This window comes from Mesoplodon mirus, assembly GCF_964341445.2.
Source record: "Mesoplodon mirus genome assembly, chromosome: 6".
Taxonomy (NCBI): Eukaryota; Metazoa; Chordata; class Mammalia; order Artiodactyla; family Ziphiidae; genus Mesoplodon; species Mesoplodon mirus.
Window position 1 is genome coordinate 16903663 of NC_138982.1, and position 22932 is coordinate 16926594.

General features: G+C 40.1%; 1 protein-coding gene across 1 annotated transcript in view; it reads right to left on the minus strand.

The window, feature by feature from the left end:
• Positions 1-22932, minus strand: part of IGSF10 (immunoglobulin superfamily member 10) — a 39091-nt gene that overhangs the window by 3779 nt on the left and 12380 nt on the right. The window contains exons 5-6 of the mRNA XM_082625289.1: positions 10833-15137; positions 9469-10366 (exon numbers count right to left, since the gene is read on the minus strand). Of these exons, the coding sequence (XP_082481415.1) occupies positions 9469-10366; positions 10833-15137 (5203 nt within the window). The remainder of the gene's footprint in view (positions 1-9468; positions 10367-10832; positions 15138-22932) is intronic.

The following is a 22932-nucleotide window of genomic DNA, read 5'->3' on the forward strand; positions in this document are numbered from 1 at the left end:
GCCTGGGTCCCACCTCCAGAATTTCTGACTTAATTGGTGTGGAGTGTGACCTTGGCCTCAGGACTCAGTTTTCCAAATGACTCTCATGTGCAGCAGAGTCTAAGAACCACTGCTCTAAATCTTGGTATTTAAGGCAGTTCCCTCATTACGTGCATCAGAATTACATGGGGTCTAATTTAAGATGCATATTTCCTGGTTTCACTGTTCAGAGATTCTGATCCAATAGATCTAGCCAGGGATCCGGGAACCCACTGTTTGACAAACTTCCCAGGAGACTCTATGAACATTAAAGTTTGCGAAACAGTCTCAAATTTGAGTGTGCGCTATAATCATCTGGACAGCTTTTAAGAACACAGATTGCATGTCAAAACACAGAATCGGAATCAAGTTCTCAGGCGATGGTAACGCTCTTGGTAGGAGGACAAAGCTTTGAAAACCAATGACTCAAAATGGCCTTTTCTCACTCCAAAATCTGATGCATCTGGAAGTTGTAATATATAAAAAGAACTGTAACTGTTTCCTTTATAAACTGATATTTTTAAGGGAAAATTTACTTTTGAAAGTGGAAGTTTTCCCTGAGTAAAAGAAAGGGAATTCTTTATGAAAATTAATGCACAGGCAAGCATCTGCAGTCCTTTAGAGCAGTGTTTCTTGGACCTTATTGTGCATGTGATTCACCTGGGGATCTTTTTAAAATGCAGATTCTGATTCTGCCCATCTGGGATGGGGCCTAAGTTTCTGTTCTTGTAACAAGCCCCCAGGTCATGAGAAGCAAGGTTCCAAAGAAGAGGAAACACAATTCTGTCCTGAAACACAGGTCACGTAAGTCATATTTAAAGTCATGGAGGTAGACCAGTAGTGCTCTAAGTCTGAGATGGTTAAAAAAAAATCAGAAAAGGCAATGTTCAGCTGACAACTAGGCTTTAAAAAAGTAAAAAGTTTTGCTTATTTTGTTGATGGTGGCATAGATTTGGATGAGCATAGCTATGATGAAAATTTTAATTTTTAGAATCTAAAATAAATTCAGACGTACAGAGCCAAGAAGTGGCAACAGGAAGGACTTTTTTTTTTTTTTAACAGCAGAAGTGCCCTTTTAATTTCTCTTGACATCTAAAGCATCTAAGTAAAGAGTATTCTTGCCTTTCTGAGTGGGTTAGTTGCAGAATAATCACTGAAGCGTTCAGTTAGCATATACGTTTACTTCATTATAAAAGAAAAGAATGACAGTACCTCTAGTGGACCTGTGATAGCACCTGTGATCTTACACACTCTGTTGCCTCTTCCAAAATATGAACAATCTTTCTGTGTTCCATAAGTGTTTTCCCAAAGCAAGATATAAACAGCCTACCTAATATCTTTGCTATTAAACTCTGAAAGATTTGTTGGACTACCTAGGTCGAGGTTTATTGGTCGAGATTTATTCTGAGATGCTAATGTGTTTTAGACATTCCTTTGGATTAACTTTTTAAGACATTCCCTTACATTTTTTCACACCTCTTCCATTCTTAAAAATTGACCTAATGCCCAGTAAATATTTCAGACATTGTTTTTACAACCTAAAATTAGAAATTTATCTGTTATTCCCATCACAAGTGTAATGCCTTCTACACTTCTTGCATTGGTTTCTGCATGGGTAGTGAAATTGTATTCAGAAGTACACAGAATAATGAGCAGTCTCTGGGTAAATGAGAATCACCTTCATGTGCTTCAGGGTGATTAAATAGACATACTGATATTATTATATACAAAAACTGGTAAGCTATTGAAAATATTTGATGCTACAAATGGGTATACGTATAGTAGATAACAAGCATAAACATGTGACTTGTGAAGTTTACATTTCATAACCCAGCATATTTAAATTTTAAATCTAAATTTCAATTTAAAATTTAGGTAATTTTCATGACTTATTTGAAAATTAACATTTACTTTGGAGTTAAAGATCCCAAGTTAAATTCCTTAGCTATATCCATTACCAACTTATAGTTTGACACTAGAAGAAAATCTATTCTTTTAAGTATAAACTCATGTATAATTTCTCTTGCATGGATATTTTCTATTAATAAATAAACATGGAGGCAGAGTCAAGATGGCAGCATGGGAAGATGCAGAGTTAGCGTTTCCCCACAACTATGGCACCTACTGGCCGCTGGTAGGGGACTCTGACACCCAAGGAGACGGGAGGAACCCCAAAGTGAACCGGCAGGATGTAGGGGGACTGAGGGGAGGAGGTGAAGTAGAGGCCAGACAGGATCAGTGACCCTGAGGCCGGGGAGATCAGGAGAGGCAGGCAGGAGGGGCCACCCCAGACCGGAGGAGTGGAGGGCAATTGCCCCACCCACTCGGGCACAGGGAGCATGCTGAGCTCCCAGGCCAACCCCCTGCCCTCCAAACCCCGCTCCAGGCCACGTGGGTCCTTAGGGGCATAGGAGGGAGGCTGGGGAGATCAGGAGAGGCAGGTGGGAGGGGCCCTCTGGGAGGAGCGGGAGAGGAGCAGAGGGCGTTTGAGCCCAGAAAGCCTGCTGGGCTCCCAGGTGAGGTCCCCTGCCCTCTGAGAGCAGGGGTAGGGAGCACGCCTGGGCCCCTTCTGTTCCTTGAGCCTAAGCTCCACCCCCCCACACAGCCCCCAGGGCCTTTTCCAGCCCTGTCAGTGGTCCTGAGCATTGGCCCTGCCCACCACCCAAAGCTCAACCTTGCTTAGATCCTGCCCTCCACAGCCAAGGCCTTTTCCAGCTTTTTTTTTCCCCTCCTCCTCTTTTTCACTATTGTGGTACTGTTGTACCTTCTGGTTGTTGATTCATCTATACTTTTATTTTTCTATTCCTAACATATCTGTTAGTTTCCTAGTCTAATTTTTTTACTTGTTATTGTGGGGTTTTTTTGGCCACCCCAGGCAGCTTACAGGATCTCGGTTCATGAGCCCACGGGTGGGCCAAAGCTCCTGCAGTGGGAGCTCTGAGTCCGAACCACTGGACTGACAACCTCAGACCCCAGGGAATATTCATCAGAGTGAGGTCCTACAGAGTTCCTCATCTCAGCACCAAGACCCAGCTCTACACAGTAGTCTACAAAGCCCAGTGTTAGAAGCCTCAGGCCAAACAACCAGTAAGAGAGGAACACAATCCCACTCATAAAAAAAAAAATGAGATGGCAAAAAAATATGTCACAGATAAAGGAGCAAGGCAAAAACCTACAAGACCAAATAAATGAAAAGGAAATAGGCAATCTACCTGAAAAATAATTCAGAGTAATGATAGTAAAGATGATCCAGAATCTCGGAAATAGAATGGAGGCACGGATTGAGAAAATACAAGAAATGTTTAACAAAGATCTAGAAGAACTAAAGAACAAATAAACAGAGATGAACAACGTAATAACTGAAACGAAAAATACACTACAAGGAATCAATAACAAAATAACTGAGGCAGAAGAACGAATAAGTGACCTGGAAAACAAAATAGTGGAAATAATGGCTGAGGAGCAGAATAAAGAAAAAAGGAATGAAAAGAATTGAAGACAATCTCAGAGACTTCTGGGAAAACACAAAATGCACCAACATTCGAATTATAGGGGCTCCTAGAAGAAGAAGAGGAAAAGAAAGAGTCTGAGAAAACACTTGAAGAGATTATAGTTGAAAACTTCCCTAACCTGGGAAAGGAAATAGTCACCCAAGTCCAGGAAGCACAGGATAAACCCTAGGAAAAACACACCAAGACACATATTAATCAAACTAACAAAAATTAAAAGAAGAAATATTAAAAACAGCAAGGGAAAAAACAAACATACAAAGGAATCCCCATAAGGTTATCAGCTGATTTTTCAGTGGAAACTCTGCAGGCCAGTAGCAGGATGCACTTAAAGTGATGAAAGAGAAAAACCTACAACCAAGATTACGCAGCAAGGATCTCATTCAGATTCGATGGGGAAGTCAAAAGGTTTTCAGACAAGCAACAGCTAAGAGAACTCAGCACCACCAAACCAGCTTTACAACAAATGCTAAAGAAACTTCTTTAAGCGGGAAACACAAGACAAGAAAAAGACCCACAAAAACAAACCCCAAACAATTAAGAAAATGGTAATAGGAACATACATATCAATAATAACCTTGAATGTAAATGGATTAAATGCCTCAACAAAAAGACACAGACTGGCTGAATGGATACGAAAACAAGACCCATCTGTATGCTGTCTACAAGAGACCCACGTCAGACCACTTCAGGGACACATACAGACTGAAAGTGAAGGGATGGAATAAGATATTCCATGCAAATGGAAATCAAAAGCTGGAGTAGCAATACTTGTATCAGATAAAATAGACTTTAAAATAAAGACTGTTACAATAGATAAGGAGGGACACTACATAATGATCAAAGGATCAATCCAAGAAGATGTAACAATTATAAATATTTATGCACCCAACATAGGAGCACCTCAGCACATAAGGCAAATGCTAACAGCCATAAAAGGGGAAATTGACAGTAACACAATAATAGTAGGGGACTTTAACACCCCATTTACACCAATGGACAGATCATCCAAACAGAAAATAAATAAGGAAACACAAGCTTTAAATGACACAAGAGACCAGATAGGTCTAATTGATATTTATAGAACATTCCACCCAAGAGTGGTAGAATACACTCTCTTCTCAAGTGCACATGGAGCATTCTCCAGGACAGATCACATCTTGGGTCACAAATCAAGCCTTGGAAAATTTAAGAAAATTGAAATCATGTCAAGCATCTTTTCTGACCACAATGCTATGAGATTGGAAAGCAATTTCAGGAAAAAAAACAAAAAACACAAACACATGGAGGCTAAACAATATGTTACTAAGTAACCAAGAGGTCACTGAAGAAATCAAAGAGGAAATCAAAAAATACCTAGAGACAAATGACAATGAAAACACGATCCAAAACCTATGGGATGCAGCAAAAGCAGTTCTAAGTGGGAAGTTTATAGCTATACAAGCCTACCTCAAGAAACAAGAAAAATCTCAACTAAATCTAACCTTATGCCTAAAGGAACTACAGAAAGAAGAACAAACAAAACCCTAAGTTAGCAGAAGGAAAGAAATCATAAAGATCAGAGCAGAAATAAGGAAATAGAAACAAAGAAAACAATAGCAAAGATCAATAAAACTAAAAGCTGGTTCTTTGAGAAGATAAACAAAATTGATAAACCATTAGCCAGACTGATCAAGAAAAAAAGGAAGAGGACACAAATCAATAAAATTGGAAATGAAAAAGGAGAAATCACAACTGACACTGCAGAAATATAAAGCATTATAAGAGACTACTACAGGGCTTCCCTGGTGGCGCAGTGGTTGAGAGTCCTCCTACCGATTCAGGGGACATGGGTTCATGCCCCGGTCCGGGAGGGAAGATCCCACATGCCGTGGAGCGGCTAGGCCCATGAGCCATGGCTGCTGAGCCTGCACGTCCAGAGCCTGTGCTCTGCAGCGGGAGAGGCCACAAGAGTGAGAGGCCCGCGTACCGCAAAAAAAAAAAAAAAAAAAAAAAAAAAAGACTACTACAAATAACGATATGCCAATAAAATGGGAAACCACAAAGAAATGGACAAATTCTTGGAAAGGTACAATTTTCCAAGACTGAACCAGGAAGAATTAGAAAATATAAACAGACCTATCACAAGTGATGAAATTGAAATTGTAATTTAAAATCATCCAACAAACAGAAGGCCAGGACCAGATGGCTTCACAGGCCAATTCTATCAAACATTTAGAGAAGAGCTAACACAGATCCTTCGCAAAATCTTCCAAAAAATTGCAGAGGGAGAAACACTCCCAAATTCATTCTACGAAGCCACCATCACCCTGACACCAAAACCAGAAAAATATATCACAATAAAAGAAGACTACAGGCCAATATCACTGATGAACATAGGTGAAAAAATCCTGAACAAAATGCTAGCAAACAGAATCCATCAGCACATTAAAAGGATCATACCCCATGATAACGTGAGATTTATCCCAGGGATACAAGGATTCTTCAATATACGCAAATTAATCAAGTGATACACCACATTAACCAATTAAGGGATAAAAACCATGTGATCATCTCAATAGATGCAGAAAAAGCTTTTGAAAAATTTCAACACCCATTTATGATAAAAACTCTCCGGAAAATGGGCATAGAGGGAAACTACCTCAACATAATAAAGGCCATATATGACAAACCCACAGCAAGCATCATACTCAATGGTGAAAACTGAAAGCATTTCCACTAGGATCAGGAACAAGACAAGGATGTCCACTCTCGCCACTCTTATTCAACATAGTTTTGGAAGTCCTGGCTGCAGCAATCAGAGAAGAAAAAGAAATAAAAGGAATACAAATTGGAAAAGAAGGAGTAAATCTGTCACTGTTTTATGATGACATGATACTATACATAGAAAATCCTAAAGATGCCACCAGAAAACTACCAGAGCTAATCAGTGAATTTGGTAAAAGTGACAGGGTACAAAATTAATGCACAGAAATCTCTGGCATTCCTATACACCAACAATGAAAAAAATCAGAAAGAGAAATTCAGCCAACACTCCCATTTACCACTGCAACAAAAAGAATAAAATACCTAGGAATAAACCTGCCTAAGGAGGCAAAAGACTCGTACTCAGGAAACTATAAAACACTGATGAAAGAAATCAAAGATGATATAAACAGATGGAGAAATATACCACGTTCTTGGATTGGAAGAATCGATATTGTGAAAATGAGTATACTACCCAAAGCAATCCACAGATTCAATGCAACCCCTATCAAACTACCAATGGCATTCTTCACAGAATTAGAACAAAAAAATTTACAATTCGTATGGAAATAAAAAAGACCCCGAATAGCCAAAGCAATCTTGAGAAAGAAAAACGGAGCGGGAGGAATCAGGCTCCCTGACTTCGGACTATACTACAAAGCTACAGTAATGAATACAATATTGTACTGGCACAAAAACAGAAATATAGATCAATGGAACAGGATAGAAAGCCCAGAGATAAACCCACCCACATATGGTCACCTTATCTTTGATAAAGGAGGCAAGAATATACAATGGAGAAAAGACAGCCTCTTCAATACATGGTGCTGGGAAAAGTGGACAGCTACATGTAAAAGAATGAAATTAGAATACTACCTAACACCATACACAAAAATAAACCCCAAATGGATTAAAGACTTAAATGTAAGACCAGACACCAGACACTATAAAACTCTTAGAGTAAAACAGGAAAAACACTCTTTGACATAAACCATGGCAAGATCTTTTTTGACCCACCTGCTACAGTAACAGAAATAACAAAAATAAACAAATGGGACTTAATTAAACTTAAAAGCTTTTGCACAGCAAAGGAAACCATAAACAAGACAAAAAGACAAACCTGAGAATGGGAGAAAATATTTGCAAATGAAACAATAAACAAAGGCTTAATCTCCAAAATACACAAACAGCTCATGGAGCTCAATATCAAAAAAACAATCCAGTTAAAAAATGGGTGAAAGGGCCTCCCTGGTGGCGCAGTGGTTGAGAGTCCGCCTGCCGATGCAGGGGATACGGGTTCGTGCCCCGGTCTGGGAGGATCCCATATGCCGCGGAGCGGCTGGGCCCGTGAGCCATGGCCGCTGGGCCTGCGCGTCCGGAGCCTGTGCTCCGCAACGGGAGAGGCCACAACAGTGAGAGGCCCGCATACCGCAAAAAGAAAAAAAACAAAAAAAAATGGGTGGAAGACCTAAATAGACATTTTACCAAGGAAGACATACAGATGGCCAAGAGGCACATGAAAAGATGCTCAACATCACTAATTATTAGAGAAATGCAAATCAAAACTACAAGGAGGTATCACCTCACACCAGTCAGAATGGCCATCATCAAAAAAATCTACAAACAAGAAATGCTGGAGAGTGTGTGGAGAAAAGGGGACCCTCCTGTACTGTTGGTGGGAATATAAATTGATAAAACCACTATGAAAAACAGTATGGAGGTTCCTTAAAAAACTAAAAATAGAACTACCGTATGACCCAGCAATCCCACTACTGGGCATATACCCTGAGAAAACCATAATTCAAAGAGAGACATGTACCACAATGTTCATTGCAGCTCTATTTACAATAGCCAGGACATGTAAGCAACCTAAGTGTCCATCGACAGATGAAAGGATAAAGAAGATGTGACAAATATATACAGTTGAATATTACTCAGCCATAAAAAGAAACAAAACAGTTCTTTGGAGTGAGGTGGATGGACCTAGAGTCTGTCATACAGAGTGAAGTAAGTCAGAAGGAGAAAAATACCATATGCTAATGCATATATATGAAATCTAAAAAAAAAAAAAAATTGGTACTGATGAACCTAGTTGCAGGGCAGGAATAAAGAGGTAGACATAGAAAATGGACTTGAGGACATGGGGTGGGAGTGCGAAGCTGGGGCGAGGTGAGAGCAACATTAACATATATTCACTACCGAACATAAAATAGTTGGCTGGTGGGAAGCAGCCACATAGCACAGGGAGATCATCTCGGTGCTTTGTGATGCCTAGAGGGGTGGGATAGGGACGGTGGGAGGGAGGCTCAAGAGGGAGAGGATATGGGGATATGTGTATGCATGTGACTCATTCGCTTTGTTGTGCAACAGAAACTAATACAGTATCGTGAAGCAGTTATACTCCAATAAGGATCTATTAAAAATAAATAAATAAACAAACATAAAATGGAAATGTTCATCCCCATCTTTTCTGTCATATTATGAAACATCATTGTATGAAGTCATGTAAATGGCAAAAATTAATAGTTATAAACTTATTTTTCAAAGAGATTTAATGATTTAATGTGTATATAAAACAGTTAAAATCACTATTAATATGCCTGTAACAGGAGATATTAGAGAAAGTGTGTATGTGTATATATGTGTCTGACACCGTCAGAGTGATTGGAGGTCCTGAATACATTTCACTTTGTGAAGGCCTTAATGTTGTGACTTTCATAAAGTGCTTTGCAGTTTTAGGGTAGAATAAATTAAGTATAGATTGCACTAAAATTGAAAATGCTTTACTAGGAGACTCTGAAGAGTGAAATAATGAAGTGCATCTCTCCAGAACTTGATTGCTTTACAACATTCCCTCTTATTTTTGGATAGAAAAATTATAAATACATTTACACAGGTACCATTTTAAAACTGTCACAAGTATGGAAGCAAATGAGATTTTTTATCCTTCTTTTTAACTATATAAACTCAGGAAGAAGCTGGCCCTTAGAGTATGGCATGTAAGAAACTTGGTTTTTATATAATTTGTATCATTTTGTATTAGTCGCAAAACGATTGGGTTTTCTTTAGAGCGAGTTACTTTTCTGTGCAGAGTCTGGGCGCTCTCTAACACAGCTGCTACTCTCACCCCTTTTACCACTTCAGAAGTTGTACGGCTAAATAAAGAAGATAATCTCAACAGAAAGGTATGGTTTACCTGTGCCACTGGTCGACGACAGCCTTGGATGGTAGCCTCCAGATTATTTTCGGTTTTGGCTCCCCAATGGCTGAGCAGTTTAGTAGTAATTTGTCCCCCAGATTCACCTCCATCCATTTCTGGGATGCAAATTCTATCCTGGGGATGGTCTCTCGTTCTTCCACTGTAAGAATTACCACCCTTCTCTCTGAGCCAGTGGAGCTGGTAGCAATGCATTCATAAGTGCCCCGGTCTGAAGAGGCTATGTTTCTTATAAACAGAGTTCCATTTGAAAATAAGAACTTGGAATTGATGAACTGTAATGGTTTCACTTCGGTGCCATCAGAGAGGACCCAGTGAACACCTGGCTGAGGAGTTCCTTTTGCAGTACAGGGCAGTTTCAAACTTTCACCCCAAGTCCCTGCAATAACTTGCCTCTTTTGTTCTAGAATAACAGGTGGGGCCGCAATAACTTGTATTTTAACCAGCAGTGCATCCTGGCCCACTGGGTTGCTGGCCACGCATTTGTAAAAGCCCCTGTCATAAATGCTGAGATTGTGGATGACCAGCGTTCCGTCAGATGTCACCAGGGCCTGCCTGTTCCCCTCGAATGATTCAGAGACCACTGTTTGGTTTGCAAGAATCCAGGAAATTGTAGGGCTGGGCCTGCCTTCAGCTCTGCACTTCAGTTCCACTGTGCTTCCGGAATGGACTGTGATCTCCTTAGTATGTCTCTCCAGGATCCTGGGGGGATAGGAAACCACGGACAAGGTGACATGAAGGCGGTCTGTGCCAAATGGATTGGATGCTGAGCACAGGTACTGTCCACGGTCCTGAATGTCCACCCTCTGTATGGACAGGGTGCCATTGGGGAGCACCTGGAACCTGCTATTCTGTTTCCTCTTAGACAAATCAAGTCCTGATAAGAAGAAAGAAATTTATAGCCATAGGTCATCAAAGTTTAGATAGTAAACATAAATTGCTCACATGGAAGTCTCAAGAGGAAAGCTATCTTTTTGTTATGCTACTGGGAAAAAATATATTTAAAATTAAGACACCTAGTCTTCAGATTACTAAAGTTATTTCTGGATTTTTTTAAACCCTATTTTTAATGTAAAAGCCAGATGCTTCATCACAATGACCATTCACAATTTCTTTGTATCTGCTTTCAAAGCATTTCAAAAAAATGGTCTTAACATATGTTTTAAAACCTTCTAATGAGCAAAAAGCCATGCATATATCAAATAAGGATATGAATTGTTTGAGTCTTGGAGAAATCTGATGTTGATGTTGATTATTTGGATACATAAACCCAAAACATAACACAATGTTTTCCTTGTTTTGTAACTAAAGAAGATGAAGCATAAAGAAACAGTTTCAAATACCTGATGAGACTCTGGTCCAGTGGATAGTGGGCATGGGATTCCCAACAGCTTCACAAGGAAGAAAGGCATCTGAGTTAGCTGGAACAGTAAAACTTGCCGCTCTTCCTCCAACTATTCTGGGCCTTTCAAATATATTCCTAGATAAAGAATCAAAGGGAAGGAATTTGGAAGTTGTTATTTTCTGAATTGGTGTCTTATCAGAGCTACTTTTCTTTGCATTCTTCTGTATATCCCAATTTGAAGCTTGAGTGGTGTCCTCTGGCAGATCTGGAGTGGGCAGTATCCTCACTACTGGCTTTTTGACCTTTTCAGCCATTTCTGGGTGTGACTTGTGCCAAAAGTGGTTTTCTGACCAGGGAGAGGGAGTCAACTTAGAATTCTGTGATTTAGTTGTTATTAGCGCTGGCATAGAAGTAGAACCTAACAGATTGGAGTAGATAAAGTGGGTGATTCCAATTGTGAACTTGGCATTTGGGAGAGTTTGGGGAGATGTTACTGCTAATTGCTGTGGATGAGCATTATGCTTTGAGGATTCATGTGACTTGACCATTGTACTCGTCATCATCCTGAAAATGGGAGTTGCCATATTGTGAGCAACTGCACTTCGGTTACTCAAGGGAGGGGAGGTGGGAATTGGCATTGGAGTGGCACTGGCGCTCAGGAAGGGTGGCACAGTTGAGTGTCTAAGGATTGTGTTCCTAGTGGCAGCACTCTGGTGTAGTTTGCTGGACAAAGTGGTTTCAGAAGCAGCTGTGCTCTTCAAAGTCGGACTACTCTTCTGGGGTTGTTCTTCAAGTACATCTGTCAAACTAAAGGTTCTTGCATGAAGACCAATTGTGCTTGAAATTTCTTTTATGTTTTCTAGAAGAGAATGAGTGAGAGCAGACACACTGGGTTTGGTTGAAGTTTCAGCTGCGGTTAGAACAGGAAGCATCACAGTGGTGGGTGTAATGAAGCCAGAAATCTGGCTGGGAGAGTTATTTGGGTCATTCCTATTCTTTTGAGGCTCCTTTATTCTTTGTACTTTTCGTGCCCTGGGTCTGGTTATTTGGGCTTTGTTGATAATGACAGATGCAGGGGCAGTAGGAGTAGTTGTCAGCATGGCTGTTTTCAGTGATATGAAATCTGTACTTGATTCTTTGCTTGAGCTACTAGGACGTGTAGGGTAAACAGGTGGGAAGAGCAGCTCCTTCACTGTTGGGAGACTTATACGACTGTGTGTTTTAGTGGTACTGTGGTGAGTTGTAGCTGATGTTACGGATGGAATTTGCATCACACTTGCTGAGAGTGTTGTGAAATGGAAGGGGGAAACTTTATCTGTGGGTAAAGCAGGAGATATTTTAGGAAGAACCAAGTCTGTGCTTTTTTGTGAACCAAATTTTTGCTGATTCTTTAGCTTTTCTTTTTGGATATGGTTATTTACAAAGATATGATGCCAGGGAATTTTCCTTCTTGAAAATCTTGTAATGGCTATAGTAGTAGGCATAGGTGGCTTGATGGTGGGACCTGGAAGTGGCGATAGAACCACTGAATCTCTTTTAGCTTCACTGGCTTTAGACACGCTTGGGTAACTAATATTTGTTGCATGAGTCATAACTGCACAAGTTGGAGTCACTTGGGTACTTTCAGCACTGAAATATTTTATTGTCGGTGTTGTTTTCTCAACATCTACATTTGGTTTTTTCTCAAATAGTAATGATGGATTGTGGACTAGAGTTGTAGATTCTTCTGCTATGACTCTGGCAATTTTAGCTTCAGGGAGGGTGATGGGGGAAGACCTTGGAAAAGGCAATGCTGCTGCAGCAGTGGTGAGTCTTTCTCTGGGAGAACAGGATGGGCATTCCACATTGTGCTCTGTGGCTGAAAATGCAGTGGTTCTTTCTACAGAAGAACTTCTGAGTGTTGGCCTCACAAAGCTGTATCCATGCTGTCGGAAGATTGGAGTTCGCCCCCTGCTCCAAATTTTCCTCCGTCTTCCAAAGTGTTTGGACAGTGGAGTGTTAATTGTACTATTTCTAGGAATGTGTAACTGAGAATGATGAGCAGCAGTGTATGGGTCTGAAGGGAGCTTAGAGGTGTTAGGTTTTTGAGTAACGTGAGAATGGGAATGATGGCTCCAGGGTTCGCTGACTCCTATTACAGACGTCTGATGACTATTGGTGGCATTTACTGATCCTAATAATACATCAGCTTTGCTGTTAGCACTGCCCAGAATTTTGATATGGACATCTTTGATTGTAGTAGCCCCCGCTGTTACTGGGGGTGCACTTTGCAAATGCTCTCTTTTTCTCTCCATGTCATCAGCATCCTGAAATTGACTTGCTTCAGGTAGTAGAGGAGAGATAGTAGATAAATTTCGGTTGGTTGTGCCTTGTATTTTGCTTGATGTGTTTGCGTTCATATTCTTTGACATGGCTTTAGTTTTAATAGTAGTAGATGGTTTGAAACCTCTTGGTTTTTCAGGCAGTAGTATCTGTGGACTCACAATTGGGGAGACTTGGGCGCCAGCAGTTATACTTGTCACAGGGCTATCAGATGATTTTCTGGAATCAGCAGTCACTGTCCTTGCCAGAACACTGGGAGCTTTAGTTGCCAGGACCATAAATTCCTCATCTGGAGGGAGCATGCCTGATGAATCTACTTCCTCACCAGGTATTTCCAGGAGTTGGGTGACCAGTGGAGGTGGCTTTGTTATGGTATTTTCTCGTTTCTCTGGCATCATATTCTTTTTAGCTTTCTCCAGTAGTGCTGCCCAGTGTTGTGGGTCAATTCTCCGAGCAGAGGGAGGGAACTGCCTCCTGTGTTCTCTGAAACGTCGGCTGGTTGCATCTCCACGCCGCTGGGCTATTAACACCCCATGCTTAGGATTCTTACTTGTGATTGAGACTTGTTTTCCAGCCTCAGCCCTCACTGGAGCAGATGTGGGGAGCTGTGCAGCTGGTGGGTCCTTAAGCTGAGCAATGGAATTGGGCTCATCAAACCCAGATCCATCTGTTTCTACATTATGCTCCACTGGCTGTTGCCCTTTTATTTTGACTGAAACTTTGTTAATTAAAAAATCGATCCCTGATGGGTTGGCTGCTACACAACGATAATGACCCTGGTCTTTTTGAGTCACCTGTAATATTCTTAACGTGCCATTGTTAAGAATTTGCTTATCTCTTGAGGACTGATGGAGCACAGTGTTTCCTGGAAGAACCCAGCTGACAGAGGCATCTGGGATACCCGTAGAATGGCATGGAAGGTCAAGTGTTTCACCAATGGAAACTATATGACGAGCTCCATTTTCCTGATAAGCTTCTATGTAGGGCTCTACCACGGTAATCCTATAGGTGAGAATATCTGCATCATCGTAATTGGTGCTTATGCAGTGGTATATGCCTGTGTCAAAACTATCAGCCATCTGGAGTTCCAGTTTTCCACTTTTGTCTATCAGGATTCGTCCATCCTCACTAACGTAAGGGGCTCTCACTTTACTTCCATCAGCTAGAAGCCACTCCAGTTGTGGGGGAGGGTCTCCTTGGCTGGGGCAATCTAGGTCAAAGGTCCCACCGACCAAAACAGTGCGTTCCTGCCTAGTATTGTTATCCCTGGAAATCATGGTCCATTTTTGTTTCTCTGGCTTCATCTCTGCCCTTGGTAAAGTGACTTGGGCATCGCTGGAGTACTGGATCTGCAGTGTACTGAGTGTGGTGGCAGTTCTGTTTAGCTGCAAGGAAATTTGGTCTTGCATTAACCAAGAGGGATCTGCTCTGAGATCAGCCTCGATGTTGGTAAAGATGTCTTCAGGCTGCAGTACCACCTGTTTATACTTGTAGCAGAGATGTGGTGTTTCAGTGAGCAAGTGGCTCCTTTCTAGGATCAGAGGAGAGTCACTGTACAAAGCCAGCACTTTCCACACTGGCTGAATGTGACTGTAATCTATGTTACACACCAGAAATGTTGAAAATGACGCATTTAGCATGATGTAGTCATTTTCTGCAGTGAATGCAGTGGATGATGTCATTGAGGGCTTTTGGATACTGCAGATCATGTTAGCTTCGTTTCCAGACTGGTCTGTCATATTCAAAGTCAGGGAGCCGAAGGGTGCCATGAAATCTTGGAGAGAGATGGACACAGAAACACTATCTTCCAGAATAGTCAGGCTCTTCAATTTCAGGGAGGGGTCAATGGTTGGCTTGGCACACAGGAAAGCTGCAGCTGGGACCATAACTAAGGGCCTGCCTTTAGAGGTCCTGGGGTTCATGCAACGTGGACATTGCTGAGGACTGGAGGGACTTCTGTCTTTTTTGCATTTTATTATATCTAGAAAAAATGACAATTGAATTATTGCCAGTTGTGGCTTCTTTATGAATTAACATTTAAACATTTTGAATAAGTAGCTTTTGCTAGAACTTAAAACAACAATTTAGAAATTTTAGTGTTTTGTCCTTTTTTTTTGTTGTCTTTGGATTGATTTCTGAAAACAAATTGTCCATATACCCTGCCACAATATCATATCCATAGGCACAAGGATTTTGTCTGTCTTGTTAACTGCTATATTTCCCATGCCTATAAAGTACCTGATATATATTTAGTTCTGTTTCCCCATTTTAATGTTTTAAGACTCAGAGACCTTCACTGTCCTTTAAATGATAACCTGTTTGATAAATTACCATTTATAAGTCCTTGGATATCATTAAGAACCCAAGTTTCTGTCCATTACCAAAAAGAACAATGAGTGAATTACAAGGTTTCTTGGTGTGGTCTAGCTTGGCCTCAGTAGAAATGGAGACAAGAAGATGGTTGCAGAAGATAATGAAGTCGGTAGAACCAATCAATAAGAGGTGAGGATGTGGTTGAACAGAGAGAGTGATTAAGAAGAAGAGTGAAGGAAGACACAGTATGACTTTGGCAACTGAGGTAGACTCAATGGAGGAGGATCAAGTTTTTTTTTTTTTTTTTTTTTTTGCTGTACGCGGGCCTCTCACTGTTGTGGCCTCTCCCGTTGCGGAGCACAGGCTCCGGACGCACAGGCTCAGCGGCCATGGCTCATGGGCCCAGCCGCTCCGCGGCATATGGGATCCTCCCAGACCGGGGCACGAACCCGTATCCCCTGCATCGGCAGGCGGACTCTCAACCACTGCGCCACCAGGGAGGCCCGAGGATCAAGTTTAATGGGGAGAGAGGAACATTGTGCCCAAGCAACAGAGCAGCCCATTAAAGGACTGACATTTTGGTGAAGTCAGAAGCCTGAAAAATCTTATAGCTCTTGGAACACCCTAAGCCTTTGCGAATCATAGAAACCTCCTCTTTCAGGTATTCAGATATCACGTACCTGGTCATTTAAAAATACAGCTCTGGGTGGGGGCCTGGGGGAAGATGGCGGAAGAGTAAGAAGCAGAGATCACCTTCCTCCCCACAGATACACCAGAAATTCATCTACACGTGGAACAACTCCTACAGAACACCTACTGAACGCAGGCAGAAGACCTCAGACCCCCCAAAAGCCGGGTGGATGAAAGGCTCTTGGTGCTGCAGCCAGGAGTCAGTGCTGTGCCTCTGAAGTGGGAGAACCAACTTCAGGACACTGGTCCACAAGAGACCTCCCAGCTCCACATAATATCAAATGCCGAAAATCTCCCAAAGATCTCCATCTCAACACCAGCACCCAGCTTCACTCAACGACCAGCAAGCTACAGTGCTGGACACCCTATGCCAAGCAACTAGCAAGACAGGAACACAACCCCACCCATTAGCAGAGAGGCTGCCTAAAATCATAATAAGGCCACAGACACCCCAAAACACACCACCAGACATGGACCTGTCCACCAGAAAGACAAGATCGAGCCTCATCCACCAGAACACAGACACCAGTCCCCTCCAAAATGAAGCTTACACAACCCACTGAAACAGCCTTAGCCACTGGGGACAGACACCAAAAACAACGGGAACTACAAACCTGCAGCCTGCAAAAAGGAGACCCCAAACACAGTAAGATAAGCAAAATGAGAAGACAGAAAAACACACAGCAGGTGAAGGAGCAAGATAAAAACCCACCAGAACTAACAAATGAAGAGGAAATAGGCAGTCTACCTGAAAAAGAATTCAGAATAATGATAGTAAAGATGATCCAACATCTTGGAAATAGAATAGACAAAATGCAAGAAACAGTTAACAAGGACCTAGAAGAACTAAAGATGAATCAAGCAACGATTAGAAACACAATAAATGAAATTAAAAATAGATGGGATCAAGAGCAGAATAACTGAGGCAGAAGAACGGATACATGAGCTGGAAGATAAAATAGTGGAAATAACTGCTGCAGAGCAGAATAAAGAAAAAAGAATGAAAAGAACTGAGGACAGTCTCAGAGACCTCTGGGACAACATTAAACACACCAACATTCGAATTATAGGGGTTCCAGAAGAAGAAGAGAAAAAGAAAGGGACTGAGAAAATATTTGAAGAGATTATAGTTGAAAACATCCCTAATATGGGAAAGGAAATAGTTAATCAAGTCCAGGAGGCACAGAGAGTCCCATACAGAATAAATCCAAGGAGAAATACGCCAAGACACATATTAATCAAACTGTCAAAAATTAAACACAAAGAAAACATATTAAAAGCAGCAAGGGAAAAACAACAAATAACACACAAGGGAATCCCCATCAGGTTAACAGCTGATCTTTCAGCAGAAACTTTACAAGCCAGAAGGGAGTGGCAGGACATATTTAAAGTGATGAAGGAGAAAAACCTGCAACCAAGATTACTCTACCCAGCAAGGATCTCATTCAGATTTGATGGAGAAATTAAAACCTTTACAGACAACCAAAGCTGAGAGAGTTCAGCACCACCAAACTAGCTTTACAACAAATGCTAAAGGACTTCTCTAGGCGAGAAACACAACAGAAGGAAAAGACCTACAATAATGAACCCAAAACAATTAAGAAAATGGGAATACGAACATATATATCGATAATTACCTCAAATGTAAATGGACTAAATGCTCACACCAAAAGACACAGATTGGCTGAATGGATACAAAAACAAGACCCATATATATGCTGTCTACAACAGACCCACCTCAGACCTAGAGACACATACAGATTGAAAGTAAGGGGTTGGAAAAAGATATTCCATGCAAATGGAAATCAAAAGAAAGCTGGAGTAGCAATTCTCATATCACACAAAATAGACTTTAAAATAAAGACTATTAGAAGAGACAAAGAAAGACACTACATAATGATCAAGGGATCTATCCAAGAAGAAGATATAGCAATTGTAAATATTTATGCACCCAACATAGGAGCACCTCAATACATAAGGCAAATACTAACAGCCATAAAAGGGGAAATCGACAGTAACACACTCATAGTAGGGGACTTCAACACCCCACTTTCACCAATGGACAGATCATCCAAAATGAAAATAAATAAGGAAACACAAGCTTTAAATGATACATTAAACAAGATGGACTTAATTGATATTTATAGGACATTCCATCCAAAAGCAAAAGAATACACATTTTTCTCAAGTGCTCATGCAACATTCTCCAGGATAGATCATATCTTGGGTCACAAATCAAGCCTTGGTAAATTTAAGAAAACAAATTGTATCAAGTATCTTTTCCGACCACAATGCTATGATACTAGATATCAATTACAGGAAAAGATCTGTAAAAAAACACAGACACATGGAGGCTAAATAATACACTACTTAATAACGAAGTGATCACTGAAGAAATCAAAGAGGAAATTAAAAAATACCTAGAAACAATTGACAGTGGAGACACAATGACCCAAAACCTATGGGATGCAGCAAAAGCAGTTCTAAGGGGGAAGTGTATAGCTACACAAGCCTACCTCAAGAAACAAGAAAAATCTCAAACAAACAATCTAACCTTACAACTAAAGGAACTAGAGAAAGAAGAACAAACACAAGCCAAAGTTAGCAGACGGAAAGAAACCATAAAGATCAGAGCAGAATTAAATGAAATAGAAACAAAGAAAACAATAGCAAAGATCAATAAAATTAAAAGCTGGTTCTTTGAGACAATAAACAAAATTGATAAACCATTAGCCAGACTCATCAAGAAAAAGAGGGAGTGGACTCAAATCAATAAAATTAGAAATGAAAGAGGAGAAGTTACAACAGGCACTGCAGAAATACAAAGCATCCTAAGAGACTACTGCAAGCAACTCTATGCCAATAAAATGGACAACCTGGAAGAAATGGACAAATTCTTAGACGGGTATAACCTTCCAAGACTGAACCAGGAAGAAATAGAAAATATGAACAGACCAATCACAAGTAATGAAATTGAAACTGTGATTTAAAATCTTCCAACAAACAAAAGTTCAGGACCAGATGGCTTCACAGGTGAATTCTATCAAACATTTAGAGAAGAGCTAACACCCATCCTTCTCAGACTCTTCCAAAATATTGCAGAGGAAGAAACACTCCCAAACTCATTCTATGAGGCCACCATCACCCTGATACCAAAACCAGACAAATATACTACAAAAAAAGAAAATTACAGACCAAAATCACTGATGAATATAGATGCAAAAATCCTCAACAAAATACTAGCAAACATTATCCAACAACACATTAAAAGGATCATACACCATGATCAAGTGGGATTCATCCCAGGGATGCAAGGATTCTTCAATATATGCAAATCAATCAATGTGATACACCATATTAACAAACTGAAGAATAAAAACCATATGATCATCTCAAAAGATGCAGAAAAAGCTTCTGACAAAATTCAACACCCATTTATGATAAAAACTCTCCAGAAAGTGAGCATAGAGGGTCCTACCTCAACATAATAAAGGCCATATATGACAAACCCACAGTAAACATCATTCTCAATGGTGAAAAACTGAAAGCATTTCCTCTAAGATCAGGAACAAGACAAGGATGTCCACTCTCACCACTACTATTCAACATAGTTTTGGAAGTCCTAGCCACAGCTGGACTATCACCTCACACCAGTTAAAATGGGCATCATCAGAAAATCTACAAACAACAAATGCTGGAGAGGGTGTGGAGAAAAGGGAACCCTCTTGCACTGTTGGTGGGAATGTAAATTGATACAGCCACTATGGAGAACAGTATGGAGGTTCCTTAAAAAACTACAAATAGAACTACCATATGACCCAACAATCCCACTACTGGGCATATACCCGGAGAAAACCACAATTCAAAAAGACACATGCACCCCAATATTCATGGCAGCACTATTTACAATAGCCAGGTCATGGAAGCAACATAAATGCCCATTGACAGACAAATGCATAAAGAAGATGTGGTACATATATACAATGGAATATTACTCAGCCATAAAAGGAACGAAATTGGGTCATTTGTAGAGACATGGATGGATCTAGAGACTGTCATACAGAGTGAAGTAAGTCAGAAAGAGAAAAACAAATATCGTACATTAATACATATATGTGGAACCTAGAAAAATGGTACAGATGAACCAGTTTGCAGGGCAGAAACTGAGACACAGATGTATAGAACAAACGTATGGACACCAAGGGGGGAAAGTGGTGGGGGTTGGGGGTGGTGGTATGATGAATTGGGAGATTGGGATTGACATGTATTCACTGATGTGTATAAAATGGATGACTAGTAAGAACCTGCTGTATAAAATAAATAAATAAAATTCAATAATTCAAAAAAAGCAACACTAGTAAATAAATTTTTAAAAAGATCAGAGCAGAAATAAATGAAATTGAAATGAAGAAAACAATAGAAAAGATCAATGGAACAAAGTCAGTTCTTTGAAAAGATAGACAAAATTGATAAACCTTTAGCCAGACTCATCAAGAAAAAAAGGGAGAGGACTCAAATCAATAAAATTAGAAATGAAAAGCGAGAAGTTACAATGGACACCACAGAACTGCAAGGCTCCTAACAGATTACTATCAATACAAGCAACTATATGCCAATAAAATGGACAACCTAGAAGAAATGGACAAATTCTTAGAAGGATACAATCTCCCAAGACTGACCAGGAAGAAATAGAAAATATGAACAGACCAATCACAAGTAATGAAATTGAAACTGTAATTTAAAAACTCCCAACAAACAGAAGTCCATGACCAGATGGCTTCATAGGCAAATTCTATCAAACATTTAGAGAAGAGTTAACACCTATCCTTTTCAAACTCTTCCAAAAAATCGCATAGGAACGGAAACTCCCTAACTCATTCTATGAGGCCCCCATCACCCTGAATCATACAAGATACCACAAAAAAAAAAGAAAGAAAATTACAGACCAATATCACTGATGAATATAGATGGAAAAACCCTCAACAAAATACTAGCAAACCGAATCCTACAATACATTAAAAGGATCATACACCATGATCAAGTGGGATATATCCCAGGGATGCAAGGATTTTTTCAATATCTGCAAATCAATCAGTGTGATACATCACATTAACAAATTGAAGAATAAAAACCATATGATCATCTCAATAGATTCAGAAAAAGCTTTTGACAAAATTGAACACCGATTTATGGTGAAAACTGTTTAGAAAGTGGGCATAGAGGGAACTTTCCTCAACATAATAAAGGCCATATATGACAAACCTACAGCCAACATCATACTCAATGGTGAAAAGCTGAAAGCATTTTCTCTAAGATCAGGAACAAGACAAGGATGTCCACTCTCACCACTTTTACTCAACATAGTTTTGGAAGTCCTAGCCACGTCAATCAGAGATGAAAAATAAATAAAAGGAATCCAAATTGGAAAAGTTAAAGCTGTCACTGTTTGCTGATGGCTTGATACTATACATAGAAAATCCTAAAGGTGCTACCAGAAAACACTAGAGCTCATCAATGAATTCAGTAAAGTTGCAGGATACAAAATTAATACTCAGAAATCTGTTGCACTTCTATACACTAACAATGAAAAATCAGAAAGAAAAATTAAAGAAACAATCCAATTTACCATCACATCAAGAAGAATAAAATACCTAGGGATAAACCTACCTAAGGAGGCAAAAGAACTGTACTCCAAGAACTATAAGATGCTCATGAAAGAAATGGAAGATGGCACAAACAGATGGAAAAATATACCATGTTCTTTCTTGGATTGGAAGAATCAATACAGTAGGTCCCCTACATATGAACGAGTTCCATTCCAAGAGCGTGTTCATAAATCCAGTTCATAAGTCCAACGAAGTTAGCCTAGATACCCAACTGACACAATCAGCTTTATAGTACTGTACTGTAATAGGTTTATAATACTTTTCACCCAAATAATACATAAAAAACAAACAAACGCAAAAAATAAAACACTTTTAATCTTACAGTGCAGTACCTTGAAAAGCACAATAGTATAATACAACAGCTGGCATACAGGGGCTGGCATTGAGTGAACAGGCAAGAAGAATTACTGACTGGAGGAGGAAGAGGAGGTGGGAGATGGTAGAGCTGAAGGATTGTCAGCAATAGTATAGAGGGCAAGCTGCAATTTCACTCATGCTTGACATTGATAGCACAGGTTCTTGTTCCTTGCTGGATTCAATTCTATCTACCCTATTGAAAAACATGATCCAGTGATGTCTGGGTAGTAGCTCTTTTTTTCTCATCATAGATGATAATGATAGCACTGGATTGCATCCTGAATGGCTGCTGCAACATTTGTGTACCATTCTACATTCAGATCCTGTGCCTCAAAAATTAACAGTGCCTCCTCAAATAAATAAAACCCCCTTGCCATCTCCTGCACTGTGAATCTCTTTGGTTCTTCAGTTACTTCTTCTTCCTCTTGTCTCTCTTCATCCTTTCTCTGGTCCTCCAATTCCATCAGGCCTTCAATGCACGTTCAAATCTTTGAAAGTTCACAACTTGAAGGTTCGTATGTAGGGGACTTACTCTATTGTCAAAATGACTATACTACCCAAGCCAATCTATGGATTCAATGCAATCCATATTAAATTACAATCCCTATTAAATTACCAATGGCATTTTTCACAGAACTAGAACAAAAAAAGTTTAAAGTTTGTATGGAGACACAAAAGACTCCAAATAGCCAAAGCAATCTTGAGGAAGAAAAACAGAGCTGGAGGAATCAGGATCCCTGACTTCAGACT